Below are 13,682 nucleotides of genomic sequence, written 5' to 3'. Positions count from 1 at the left end.
CATATCTGCCTAAAATTATAACATTAACAGTCTCCTTTCCTAGGCATAGGCAAGGAAGTTCATTCTGCAAGAAATCTTTTCCCCCTCTTAATTGTATTTTTAAATCTCAAGATGTCTGTCATAGCAGAGCCTCTTTCTTTTCACTTGCTGCCTTACGTGGAGCAATATATTCAACCTTAGTGGCAAGCTCATCATATTAATTATGACATCGAATGGCTCAGTTACCTTGATGACTACTATAGATGAAACAATCCAAGGTCAAATGTTTAATCGCTGCTTAGTTCTATTCATACTGCCATAGATTTTCCAAATAGTATTGCAAATGCGCTCTATTGCTAACATCAGTTGTTTATAAATATCACCTAGAGAACCCTTGTGTGTTGAATTAGATTTTACATGCTAAAGCTGTGCTATGGATAGCGGTAGGCATAGGAAAGTGGTTGTGAGCCAGGTAACCATGATGCCGTGCTTAAACAACCCAAACCTGTATGTGTTCTGTGCACAGCTAACTCTGTTTATCTTGGAATGAGGAATGTGGAATAAATACCGGATTGCCGCTGTCCTATAAGAGATGGTATTTTGTTTTAATCTTGCTATATTTAAAAATTCTTTCTTGACAGTTTATTTTGAGTGAAGCAGATGCCCTGTTGTGAAAATGACCACATAGATACAGGTATTAGGGTTATTGACTGTGGGGAATCTTCAGCTTGACCTAAAGTACTTTCAGATGACCTGCAAGAGTCTGAGTGGTTTTATGCATTCTCTTCAATTCATACACATTCAATAATTTTATATTATAATTACACATAAGTGTTGTAAATCAACTGACACGCAAGCACATATTGTGGTTAGATTGTACAGAGACAAACAGGAAAAAAAATAAATCAACTCCAGATTTTACACAAATTCCTTTGTGTCCCTAGAGAAGGAACACTGACTCAGGATCCAGTTCTCTTCCTATTGTTGCACAGAAAAAAAGTGCCCAGCCACTGTTTCATATTAATTTAGGTCAAAATACAAATCAATATAAATGCTTTTAATAAGATTTTTTGTATATTAAAAGTGTTTGGGCATGTACCATCAAAAGAAAATTAATTTTCATCATGTGCTGATTTATGAACTTTACGTTTTTTTTTAAAAATCAACTTTAGTTTTTTTTCTCCTAAGAATACCTGTATGAGTTTGAATTATTTTTAACTTTTTATCTTTACATTTCTTGTGCATTTCATTCAGACGTGTACACCTTTTTAACTTTGCAATGTTTCTGTTGAAGCAGACCTTGCTTTCACTATGCATTTGCAGTACTGTGTTTCAGATGTTTTGTTCTAGTCATTGAGCTGAGTTTTTTAATCCTTCCTTTAGAAACATTCTATGAAGATTTGCAAGTAATCTCAGGAGTGTTTTTGTATATTTGGAGGCAACTCCATTTTGAATGTTCATAGTCATAGTAAACTACTAAAGTGGACATATAAAAATGTAGGATCTGATCCAACCAAAGGTAAACACTATTAAGCCTTCCTGTTTTCAGCAAGAGCAAATTATTAGCCTTTCCTCCATTGATTTAAAATGTCCTGCTATGTCCATAAAGCAAAGGTAGACAACTCAATGCTTTCCAGTTGGTTTTTTACTGCCTTTCCTATGATCCCTGTCCATTGCCTGTGCTGGCTGGGACTAATATTTGGAGGGCACTAGGATGCCTACCCCTGCCATAAAGTGTTGAGTAATCCTGCAGTTCACTGAAATTGACATGCTACTGCTATCCTTACAGGGGTCCAACTCCAAAACTAGAAATTTAGTATAGCAATAACACTGGCTGGATACGGGGGAAAATGGTTATGTGTAAAGTTGTATAATAATATGGATTGCTCAGCATTGAAGGACGTCCTGTGTATGACTCTCTGTCTCCATGTACAACATTGCATGCATTTGCACATTTCCTTGTCTGTAAGCCTTCCTCTTTACATTAAAAAATGTAACTTGATTTACAGTCATGCACCCAATTATGTATTGAAAAATACCACTAATTTGAACATACCTGTAGATAAACACTGCATTACCTTACAAGGGTAATGATGCAGACTTTAGAAGTTAAGGTTCTTCTATGGCATGTGGTTAACATTGTTGCTGGTGCTACCTGGCATGATTTCATCTACAGGCAGTTCTTCTGCTGTCAGTTTCTAGCATACTATGGTCTGGTTTAAGTAGGGCTGGTCTTTAGTAGGGTATGCAGGCTGAATTTGTAGCCCTTCTCTTTGAGTTGCAGGGGGATGTTTCAGGGCTCTCCAGGATAGAGGATGTTTGCATGACACACAAAAAGGTTCACCAGGAAGCACTGAAAACACTGACAGTGAAAATCAAATAGACGGTCTGACTGTAGTACCCTGTACAAATGTGAAATAAAACCAGAGTTATACGCAACCAAGGGCAGAGCCTACATTAGATTATAGATATGACTAGCAGGCAGGCAAGGAAGAAAAAAGACTAAGAAGTAGTAAGTGGGAACTTGAATACATGAACAACTGGTCAAGGAAACAGCTGAATTTTATCTAAAGCTTATGTCTATAGATAAAGAAGGGTAACTCTGTGTCCTCTAAAGAACAAGCCACTGCTGGCAAAGGCTTGATTCACTTAAGGAAATATGTTGGTTTATGTCTCCCTGTAGCTGAAAATAGGGTAAACTGAATAGCCCCTCGTTCCTTTCAATGATGTTACATAGTTTTAATATACTCTGTAATTATAAATACACCAATTACATTTGGACAGATCAATATATATATAGACATCTACACAGCTTATAACCTGAAATGTCTGCTACCTAATTCAAGCATTTGTTTCATGTATATTTCTATGCTTGTGTTTTGGCAGCAGGAAATTACGTACAGCATGAATGCTGGCATACAAATAATTCTGTCTTGCTGTTTTGTCAGAAATTACCTTGCAATATGGAAAGGGACAGGGTTCTTGAGTGATGTAATTTATGACTAAACAGTAAGCACAGTAAAGTAATGCATGCACATTATGTGAAGCCATCTTATGCGTGATCTTAAGTGTCACCTGTATTAGTTTAATAATCATGGATCTGCACCAGGAATCAGGTTCTTTCAATACCCTCCACTGCTATGTGGCATATACATCTGTGACAAGTGACATTACAGAAGGTCATGTCACTTTTAACTGCTTGCATTACAGCTTTCTGATTTCCCTGGTGCCTTCCCTTTGTTTGATTAGTACTACTTGATTTCAAGCTAGGTTGCAGACAGCAAAATATAAAATTAGAGGAGGAGTCAAAGACAAATTTAGTATTATTTTCATTGAACCTCTGGTTAACCCCCCCCATCCAATTTTCCTTAAAAATCCCATGATATATGTATTTTTATCCTGTGACATATGTATTTTTCAGTTAATTAGATCTGATGGCATTCACAACATTCAAAATTCTAAGGATGAGTAGCCATGCTTATAAAACATATTGAAGATGGATCAAATAAAGATACCATAAAATCAGCACTTTAGCTGTCGCAAAGTAAACCTTCTCTCACCCATGCAATCATATAGCTATACTGTCCTGAATAACACAAAAACGTTATTTGGACAAAAAGAACAAAATTAAAAAGAGGGTGTCTGTGGGTTAGAAAGCACTTTCAGGTGATTCTTTGAGTCCATGATAAAAAATAAAAGGAAATACTGGACAGTACCAGGAAAACTACTTTCAGGAACTACATTAAAACTCCTTCTTCAGCCCTCTTATACTCGAATATATAAAAAGAAATTTTGCTGTTAGTGGGTTAGAACTGCCAGAATTTTAGAAATGATCTGTCTGTTAGAAGTATCTGTACAGGTTCATAACATGCTTTGACAGGCTGCCAGACTGCTCATGGAAAGCTAGGTTAGCAAGGTTTTAATCCTTATCTGTGTGCCATGGTGATGAGTATCATTTCCATTTAAGGAGAGGTCCAAAAGACCGCTTCTTCCTCTAACAAGCTATTTTCATTATTTTCTACTACTCAAAATTATGGTGTGCCATTGCTTGGGAAGAGTGGGACATGGAGAGGTAGGCATACTTTACCTGTTGAGGAGTTGTCTTCACCCCCACCCTCATCAAGTCTGAGAAGACTTCCATACTCCCATGAATCTCTAGATACTCAAAAATGGGAAGTTTCACATCCTATCCTTTTCATGACTCTTTTCACAGCTGTCATAAGAAAGCCTTCCTTTCTTTCAACCAATCTAGCAAATCTAAGTGTTCTTTTTTGAACAAAGAGGGACACTTACAGAGATATAATGACTGTGGAAAAGTTGGAAGGCACTAAGAACTATTAGGACAATACCTTAAAACTGGAGAATCGCACCAAAAAGGGGGAGATATACTTAACTCATTTTAATGGAAAACCCCTTTACCACTTCTTTCCAGTTGACAGCTGTTGAGTGTGTGCAAAGCACCAATATGCAGTCTCATATGTATGGGATGTAGTAAAAGTAGTGCATTGTCATCTTTACTTCAGGTGTATTAAGCAGGAAGTCAGTTTACATTGTTGCTTTAGTAAAGATGTTTGTCTACTACATGTTATGACCTATAATGAATACATAAATATTTCTTTGGATGCATCTGCAAAGGCTTGCCATTCAATTTTAAGTGGGGCTTTCTGTCTCAAAGCTTATTTTTTATTTTAAATTAGTTTTAGGCTATCTTTTAAAGTAAAACTATTTCAAGGTGGAATACAGGATTAAAATATGCAGAAGTGTATAAATAGGCATGCACACATACACACGCACATGCGCACACATATATATAGCAAAATTTACCAGTAAAACATGTAGCCCACATTAAGGAAGGCCAATGAAAACAGGTGCATCTTCAAACCCTGAAGTCCTGCAAAGGAAGGACCTAACAAACCCCTGATGGATATTTGATTCCAGAGGTTCTGGGCCTCCACTAAAAAGCAGCCCTCCCTCATACTCACTAGTCCAAGCAACTTTGGAGGTAAGTGCCTTCAAGTGCAAGCAGTCTGACCTGGGAGAAGGTGGTCCTTCAGGCAACTTCATTAAAAGCTTTAAAGGTAAAACCAGCATTTTAAATTGGTCTCAGAAATGCATGGGCAAGTGCAGTTGAAGCAGTAACAGGGTCAAATCATCGGATTGCTTGGCCCCAGCCAATATTTGAGCACTTAAAGTTTCTGAACTTTCTTCAAAGGCATTACAGTATTCAAGCTGGATAACACCAGAGCATGATCTACCATGCTGTTCTCTTAAATATTCGGTGGAATATTACACAGGGAGAAGATTTCAGAATGCTATTTACTTATTTGAATCTCTAGGTCAAATATATGTGGCAAATTGTTCTTTTGTAACTTTATTTCAAATATTTAATTATTTTTGATCTACAAAATCTCAACAAAATACTCATGACAACTGCTATTTGTGTCTGCAGGTAGTGGAGGACATGCTAGAGGACGAGGAAGAAGAAGATGACAGAGATGACAAGGTAATTATCTTTCCTACCACTTGGGTATCTTGGGATGAGAGAATTTAGACATGACAGTGTTCTTGCAGACAGTTAAAAAGGAGCTGAAATGTTTTTAGTCCAGAAAATTGGACAGAGCTGTTTATCATCCTAACAATGCCAGTATATGTTGTAAGAGGGGGCAGAGGACTATAAATCCTCTCTTTTTTGTCCAGAGCTGGGTCATTTTTTTTCCTTCTAGGAACAAAAATAATTCAGCTTGTCTGGAACTTGATAGCTGTTGTGAAGATAAGTGCAGTGACAACTGTTTTTGAAGGACAAAAATTTGTCCTGTCTTGAGTATTACAAATAGGGCTGTACTTACTTTCTGGGAGAAATGTTATAAAAATAGAAACACCATACTGTTTGAAGGTGGTCTTTTGCCATCTATAATTTTCTGAGATTACTTGGCAGAAGAATGTTTGATGTGTGGTGCACTCTGTATGATATTTAAATAATCACAATTCTCATAGGCCTCTTACAGGTGGATTTGGGATTGGTATTGTGTGGCCCAGCATCAACCTAAGGGGACTATGGTTGTTCTTTCAGCTCTTGAGAATGTTGCTTAGTTCCTAGGTTGCTGGTTGGGTTGAGGATTGCCACCACAGTAAATAACAGCTAGTTTATACAACTTATTGAAGCAAGCAATAGGACTGCATGGTTGTCCCTAGAGGGGAGGGAAAAGACACAGAGAGGAAATTAGAATGACCTTGTAAAGTGAAGCAACTGTGTTAGTTAGCAGGGCTGGTTTGTGGGGAATAAAAGTGCAAGATAAATGCCTTTAAAACAAATAAAATGAAGGGATTGAGAGAATGAGGTATTCAGATTCTTTTGCAACACTTCATGTTAAATACAGAAAACATTGACCTTCACAAATGTTCTCATGCTTCTGTTGTAATAAAGCAATGACTTTTTTTTGGAAAGCAAAAGAAAAAAAACTATCTTAATTTATGTCCTTGACCTTTGTTGCTAGTAGAGATGTACAATTCTGAACCACTAGAAGAATTTGTAGGCTGGCAGCCAGAAAACATTTGAAGTGTCAAAAAATTCACTCTGATTAGTTAGTTCGCTTTACCAATGAAGGGCCACTTTCTGAAAGATGAATTTCTTAATAGTTCTTTATTTTGTTACATTCCCTGACATATGACATTTTTTTTTTCTGTGCATGTCTAAATGCTTTTGCTACAAGCTGCAATCATGAAATAATGCCATATCTACATTTTCTTTGTGCAAAGTCACGTGTGCTCTTTCTCAATACTAAATTGTGTGTACATGCCTGGCAATAGATTATGTGATTTATTGTGAAGGTCAGTCATGTAGCTCTAGTGAGCTTGTTTATTAACGTAAAAACATTTCTCCTCTGGTAAATGTGGGTCTGATATCCATTTGTGAGTATTTTCCTTCTCTTGTTCATATTTTATTATAATTATACTTTATATAAGTTGTATTAAGTAATTTTTGTATCCATGGAAATGTTAATAGCTGCAGCTCCTTAAAAATGTATGTACTATAGTGCTTCAAATTTACCTTAGTTTAAATAAATTGGAGCTAGTTGCTATGTAAGTATGTGCCCTAGTACAGCATTACTAGATAATCATTAAGGGCCTTTTACTGACTTGCTAAAATACATGACAAGCAAAACATACACAGCTAAAAATAACACCTAATATCTGGAGCTGTAGCAATATTTAATATTTGGCAGTCTGAATTAGACACCATAGTTCCAAAACAGCCTTTGAATATAACTACCAATGCCAAGTAAGTGTGCACTTAAATGGCTATCTGAATTCAGTGTTACTTTTTCTTGCATGAAAAGCATTTGGACTGAATACTCATAATTCCCATTTAATGTTAATATATGTAAATACAAAGCCTACATGCATAGACTAGACATAGTATATTTGGAGGAGATCATTCACAAATTATTTAAAAGGATGAATTTTAGCCCTATGTACCTTAAACTGGAGTGCATTCCTATGAATTATTAACTCCCTCCATTTTAAGTGTGTCCATAATACAGTTTTGAGAGAAAACAAATGTAAATTGCAGTGCTGATTGATGCTGACCTCTAGCTCTCATTACTTTTCTGTTTTCTCATTTAGTAAAATAGCAAAGTGAGGTCAGTGGGTCCTCTTATAGAATAAAAGTCAAAAGATTAATAAATGTGCCAAAGCCTCACTTTAATTGAAACTGAAGCATATGTTGCAAGCATATAAAATATGTCCCAGATGTTTGACTATGCCAAGTAACTTAGTTTTCCCCGATTACCACAAGGCAACTATTAGTCCAGTAACCTTTGGACTTGGGGGTAAATGGGGTATTGCATGGCAGACAACTAGAGCACCTGTTTTCCATTCAGTAAAGACCTCTGGCAGGCTTTGCCTAAGCTGCACCATATGTTTTCACTTAGCAGATTGTTGGGTGATTATGAAAAGTGTCTTTCCTCAGAACTGATGTAGATATTAACCACTTAGTCAGAATGAATGGATAACTTATTGGCTACTTCTACAAAGCTTGTGTGGGCATTCATTGAAGAAGGATTACAGATGGACAGAGTTTTGTTTTTGACAGCCCCGAGTAAACTGCAGAATGATAAGCAGAATCATTAATATCTGGGTTTTTGTGTTCTGTTAGTACCCTATAGGAGTTTTGTGAGGCTGGTGAAGTATAATTCTCATTGAATATTTGTCACCCAAATATTACTTCAGTATTGGATATGTGGCACTGTTGATACTTGCTTGTCCACTAATATGCCATGTAATATCAAGTCATGTCATCACTAGATTTGATCTTAGTTAAAATAAGTGAATTTTAAAGTTTCGTGTTTCCTGCTATCCTATTAAGAGCATACTAGATACAGCAGACAAAGACTTTGGTGATAAATTCAAATAAAATGGGTTATTCAGTGTTCATCCTACTTAGAATAGACCCAACTGAAATGAGTGGGGTTTTGAGTTAGATTAACACTGTATACAAACCTGGTGTGTAAAACTCACCACAACCATTTCATTTCTGCAAGAAGGAGGTATCTTCTATATATTGCTGCTGCTTGTTTTGCAAACACCTCCCACTGATCTCCACTTCCAACTGTGCCTGTCTATCAGTTAAGTAATCAACCAGTTTTGGAATGCCAGATCTTTTCCTAAGCAGAATGCATGCTGCAATTTGACCAGTAAACTACCTTGTGTGTTGGCAAAGGCCACGACCCATTTGTGTCCATTGGTTGGGTTGGAACTCTACCAAGAGAAGGGGAAAATAGGACAGTTCTTTGGAACTGAAGAAATTTTGTTTTTCAAATTGCATCATCCTGTAGCCCATACAATTCAACCCAACCAATTTTGGGTTTTCAGGCTGCACTAAAATGGTAGCTGATTATACTTAAAAATAGCTAGCAAATAACCAGACACATCTTTCCAAATTGTGCAACTGTATTTCTAGGGACTGTTATTTACATTTAAAAAAGTCTTCTGTTATCACAGAATTAGCCCTATTATCATTTACTTTAAAGTGTTAGGAACTAAAAGAATGTCTACTATCCTTTGCAAATGCAAACTTAATCCATCGTCATGCAGCAAGCATTCCTGATCTCACATCAGTGAAATTGACATCAAAAGCAGCACTGTATGGTTCTGAATTAACTTGCAATTGCCATTCTGAACTGAGCTTTGAGAGATCATGTTTGGACTTGTGTTAGTCTCTTTGGGACTGTGGGTTTGCAAACTACTGAAGGCATTACTCTCATTCATACAAGTAGCTTTTTCCCTCCTGACCAGTATCGTACCGATAACAGTAATTCTTTTATTAAGTAATCCAACTATAATGCAAATAAATATGCAGATAATGTCTTGATTTATTAACTGTGTAGGAAGATAATGATTTTCCTTAGTGCTCTCTCTGAATGTAAAGAAACATATATTTTTGCAACAGGAGGGCATATAAATATTATAAATAAATAAATAAAATATATTCAAAACTTTTTCTTTTAGAAGATAACACAGTGGAAAGTGTATATGTCACTATTCATTTCTGAATCTAAGAAAATTATTTACATCCTTACTAATCCAAATATACTCATATACCTGAAGAATAATTTGTGTATTTAAAAACATATCCCGCACAAGCTATTTCTGTGTGGCTCCGCACTCTGGGAAACAGAGTGTTCTGGTTGTTTTTGAAGAATATATATTGTAATGATACTTTTATTAACTGAACTGAACTAAATGTGAAGTTCAGTAATTTGCTTGTGTATACTGTCTTAAAAAATGTGGTACCCCAGACGTGTTGGAATGCTGATTCCATAATGGTAACATTTCTCTGATGCTGAACTCAGGTGGTAGGTGCTAACAACATTGTAGCCCAAACAAACGAGAGGGGATATTGGCATGCCACTTTCCAGCTAAAAGCAACAGAGGGCCAGTTTCTACCAAAAGACCAGTGAGAACTGAACATGCTTAATAATCACAGACTAGGTTAACATTAAAAAAAAAGATTATTTTGGAGAGGAAGGAAAAGATGCTGGAATGTCCTGCTGGATGATCGTTTTAGGAAAGAGGATGCACTTGCAACATCTAATTGCAGGACCCACTTGTTCATATCTAGTTATCATTGAGTCCTCTGTTATTTTCAAAACGTGCTTTGTTTGTTTGGACATCAGATGTCCAAGATCTGTATGGGTATTCCAGTGGTGCATATGGGGAAAAAATGATTTAAAAAAAAATACTATGGCGTTGACAGTACCATATTTTATATAACCAAATCTATATTCTTTCAAATGAAGCCTTTATTTTAAAATGAGAAAAAACAACTTTCTTTTAAATATAAGATGGTAATGGCTTGTGGATGTAAGTATGCCAAATTTCTTTTTGGTATTTAATATGGATACTAAAAAACCTAGTATCTCTTTGATCAAAAAAAACATGTGTTTGAACATTTTGTGGACAGTTAAGGTGATGTGATAGGCCAGCAAACAGCTGTAGCAGTCTGATAGCACAGTGCCTTTTATTGATTGTCTAAATAACTACTCTGGATATTAGATTTCCTTGTTGGAGTGTTTAGTGCCTGGGGTAACTTAACAAGTAAGTTTTCACTGAGTTGATTTCATAGACTTAATCTTTGAATCTGACTTGTCACATTTTATACATCGGCAATTCCTTTCCATTTTTCAGTGTGCTATATCAGAGAAAAATGTGTCGCCTTTTGTGCCATGTTTTACCAAATCAGATCACACTGCATGCACAGTTATGTCAGTGGAAATCTAATATTAGACCGGCTTATCTCTAAATAGCACATGGGAAAATAAACTTGCATAAATGATTGATTAATTTGATTTTATAGATACCTATTTGCAAAGTAATTGAACTCAGATGTAACCTGATTATTTAAAAAAAAATACCACATCAGTGGCATGGTGACTGAAATATGTAAGTGTTTGCCCTTCTCTTTTTTAGTTTGTTCGTATCTTTAGGTAGCAATGTCCTTAATACAGAAGCCAAAGAACATTACATTTACATTCGCAAATTGCTTGGATCTCAGGGATAATGATTTTAGCAGCAGTACATGGTTTGCATATTCACATTCTCTAAGAATAATTTTAAGGATACTGAAAAATCAGTAAGTACACATAGTCTTGGGAACTTGTGTTGATCTACATTCAAAATCATTCATTTTTTCCTTTATTGATCCTTGTTGAACTATTTCTTGTAATAAATTGAAATAACAATGTGTTTTTGGTATTCTTTGAAATACTTGGCAACTGTTGGAATAGACTGTCTATTGTTTTGTATATGTGTCTTACATTTCTATTCCATAAAGGTGTTCATGATGCCATAGATGGCTCTATCTCAATTACCTCACAACAATCAATATAATATATGTTGCAACTGGCCCATGTTTACTCAGTGAGCTCTGTGAGCAGAGACTTGAACCTGGGTTTTCCCAGTCTGAGGGCCAAATTGGACATGCTGCTGACACAATTAACCATTCATGAATGACTTTTGAAAATAAATTGCCTATGTAGGAGATGCAACCTGTCTTGGGGAATGGGGGACTTCAATGCATTGCTTCTGCTGTAGTTATCATCTAGATTGGGAGTGGGGTTGCTGTTTACATAGAAAAAAAAGCTCCCAAGTAGGTATATAAAACTACTTTTTAATCTATACCAGTGGTGGCCAGACCTGCTCAATATCAGATGTTTGGGAGCTGCAATACATGAACAGATATTTATTGATTTAATATTTATTTATTTACTATTTATTTACTATTACCAAACAGACATTGCTACAATTATTAGGCTAGTTACTGCTAGTAGAGGTCTTATGAGTCTTCATCTTCATATGCCACGAAAACAACTGTGCCCTACTCAACAGTGCAATGACTCACCTCTTGAACCACTACGCATCCTACTTCGCGGTATCCATACCTGCTAAATCCTGTCCCACAATTACCTTCCACTTACTGAAGTTGTGATAGTCTCTTCCCTATACTTGCAAGTCAGTTTGGGGTCCACTTCATCCCTGATACCTTCATCTCTTCCATTTATCCTACAAAGCACACACCGGTTTGCCTTGACAACAGTACCTGCACTCAATTTTGTGCTCTGAAACCTATGGTGGTCTGTATCCCTCTATCCAACTGTAGCCCAGCTGATCCGCCCCTATACACCTCCTATTTTCCTAATACCACCTCTCTTTCCTTCAGGCCCCATTTGCCGTGGAAAGACCTAAAATTGGACACACACACCCCAGCTGTCTTCTTTCCTATCACCATATTCTCCCAAATCCCTACCAGCTATAGCTCCCTCAAGCTACCCCAGAGGCTGTTGCCCAAACATTTCCGCAGCAGCTCTCTGATTACTATCCCAAGTTGCTCTCTCATTGATTATAGCACTGGTAGCTTAGCCACCATTTTCTTTTCTCTTCCCAAATTCCTGCCCCAAAGATCCACTTATTTACACTCCCACCCCTTGCCCTGTCAAGCATAGTGAGCATGTCTCTTGTACTCATACTCTCAAGTTATGTTTGTGCAAGCAGCTGTGCATAACTATTGTGCCACTCACTGAGTGTTCTACTTATACAACCAGTTACACATTCCACATTTGCAACCACTTGCACAACTGTGGATGTGCTTTGGAAAGATTCAGCAAAGCTGAATCTGTTAGTGCTTTTTACATTTGCTGAGTGACATCATTGGATACTGCCCAAGTGACCAGATTTTCAGTTTATCAATTGTATAGTGACTCTTTCCATTCCCTGTTCTGTGCTGCAGGACTTATTCCATGGGAAACTTCAAACTGTCCTATTTCCCAGGCAAAATCAACACAGTTTAATTTTTTAACACATCAGCGTAATAGATATAGTCTTCAGAACCATTTTCTGTTTCATATATGCAGTAACATTGCTGATCTAGATTCCACATTTTTGAAGAGGAAACAACATTTCTTTGCAAGTTTAGAGACCTTTCACCCGGAGAGAGGCTATAGTTAATCTTTTCAAGAGCTTCACTGTTTAAGAGATTTTCATTTTCAATTTTGTACCCTCCTCCGCAAGTACATTTCCTCTGCTTTTGCCCTGTGGAAAAAATTAGAACTGCGATTTGGTATGCTAAATTACCTGTACTAAAAACTATAATTTGCAATATTAAGTCATCACTGTCATAGTTTTAGAGTTCTTTCCTCTGAAATCACACAGTCCTAATTACTTTTTTATTATTAAAAACGTTCATATTAGCAATGAAGCAAGCTGAAAGTCTTAGTAAAAATAAAGTGATTTCCCACTAACCTACTCCAAACAAATTGTCCCCCCTGTTTTTGCACTGAAAATGCATAACTTCAATTTTAAGCATTTTCTTTTATTCATTACCTAATATGATTCAAGAATAATAATCTGATATGGGAAGGGAACATTTCATTGGATTAAAGAGCCTACTTAGAATATAATTAAATTAGTGTTTATACTGCAATAAGGCTAATGCTCTATAAAGTGCACTTCTTTATAAAGCTTACTAGTCTACATAGAAAGTGAATTTCCATGGCATGAGAATCCATCCTGAGAATAAGCTCTGTGTTGTGAATTGTTTCTGGAACAACCCACAGCTGTCAAAAGAAAGTGCTCATATAAAGGGAGTGTTTTTGAGCACCTAGAGGCTGAGAGAAATGTAGAAAAGGTGGACAGTCAGAGCAATAATA

At 36.5% G+C, this 13,682-nt stretch overlaps 1 protein-coding gene across 3 annotated transcripts in view; it reads left to right on the top strand.

Moving 5' to 3' along the window:
* Positions 1 to 13,682, top strand: part of MCTP1 (multiple C2 and transmembrane domain containing 1) — a 158,991-nt gene that overhangs the window by 117,758 nt on the left and 27,551 nt on the right. For all 3 annotated transcript variants that reach the window (XM_044446291.1, XM_044446289.1, XM_044446288.1), the window contains one exon: positions 5,429 to 5,482. In XM_044446291.1, coding sequence (XP_044302226.1) covers positions 5,429 to 5,482 — 54 coding nt within the window. The remainder of the gene's footprint in view (positions 1 to 5,428; positions 5,483 to 13,682) is intronic.

The sequence above is a fragment of the Varanus komodoensis genome, unplaced genomic scaffold, assembly GCF_004798865.1.
Source record: "Varanus komodoensis strain SLA01 unplaced genomic scaffold, ASM479886v1 scaffold5, whole genome shotgun sequence".
Taxonomy (NCBI): Eukaryota; Metazoa; Chordata; class Lepidosauria; order Squamata; family Varanidae; genus Varanus; species Varanus komodoensis.
This window is presented reverse-complemented; position numbering and strand designations above follow the sequence as displayed.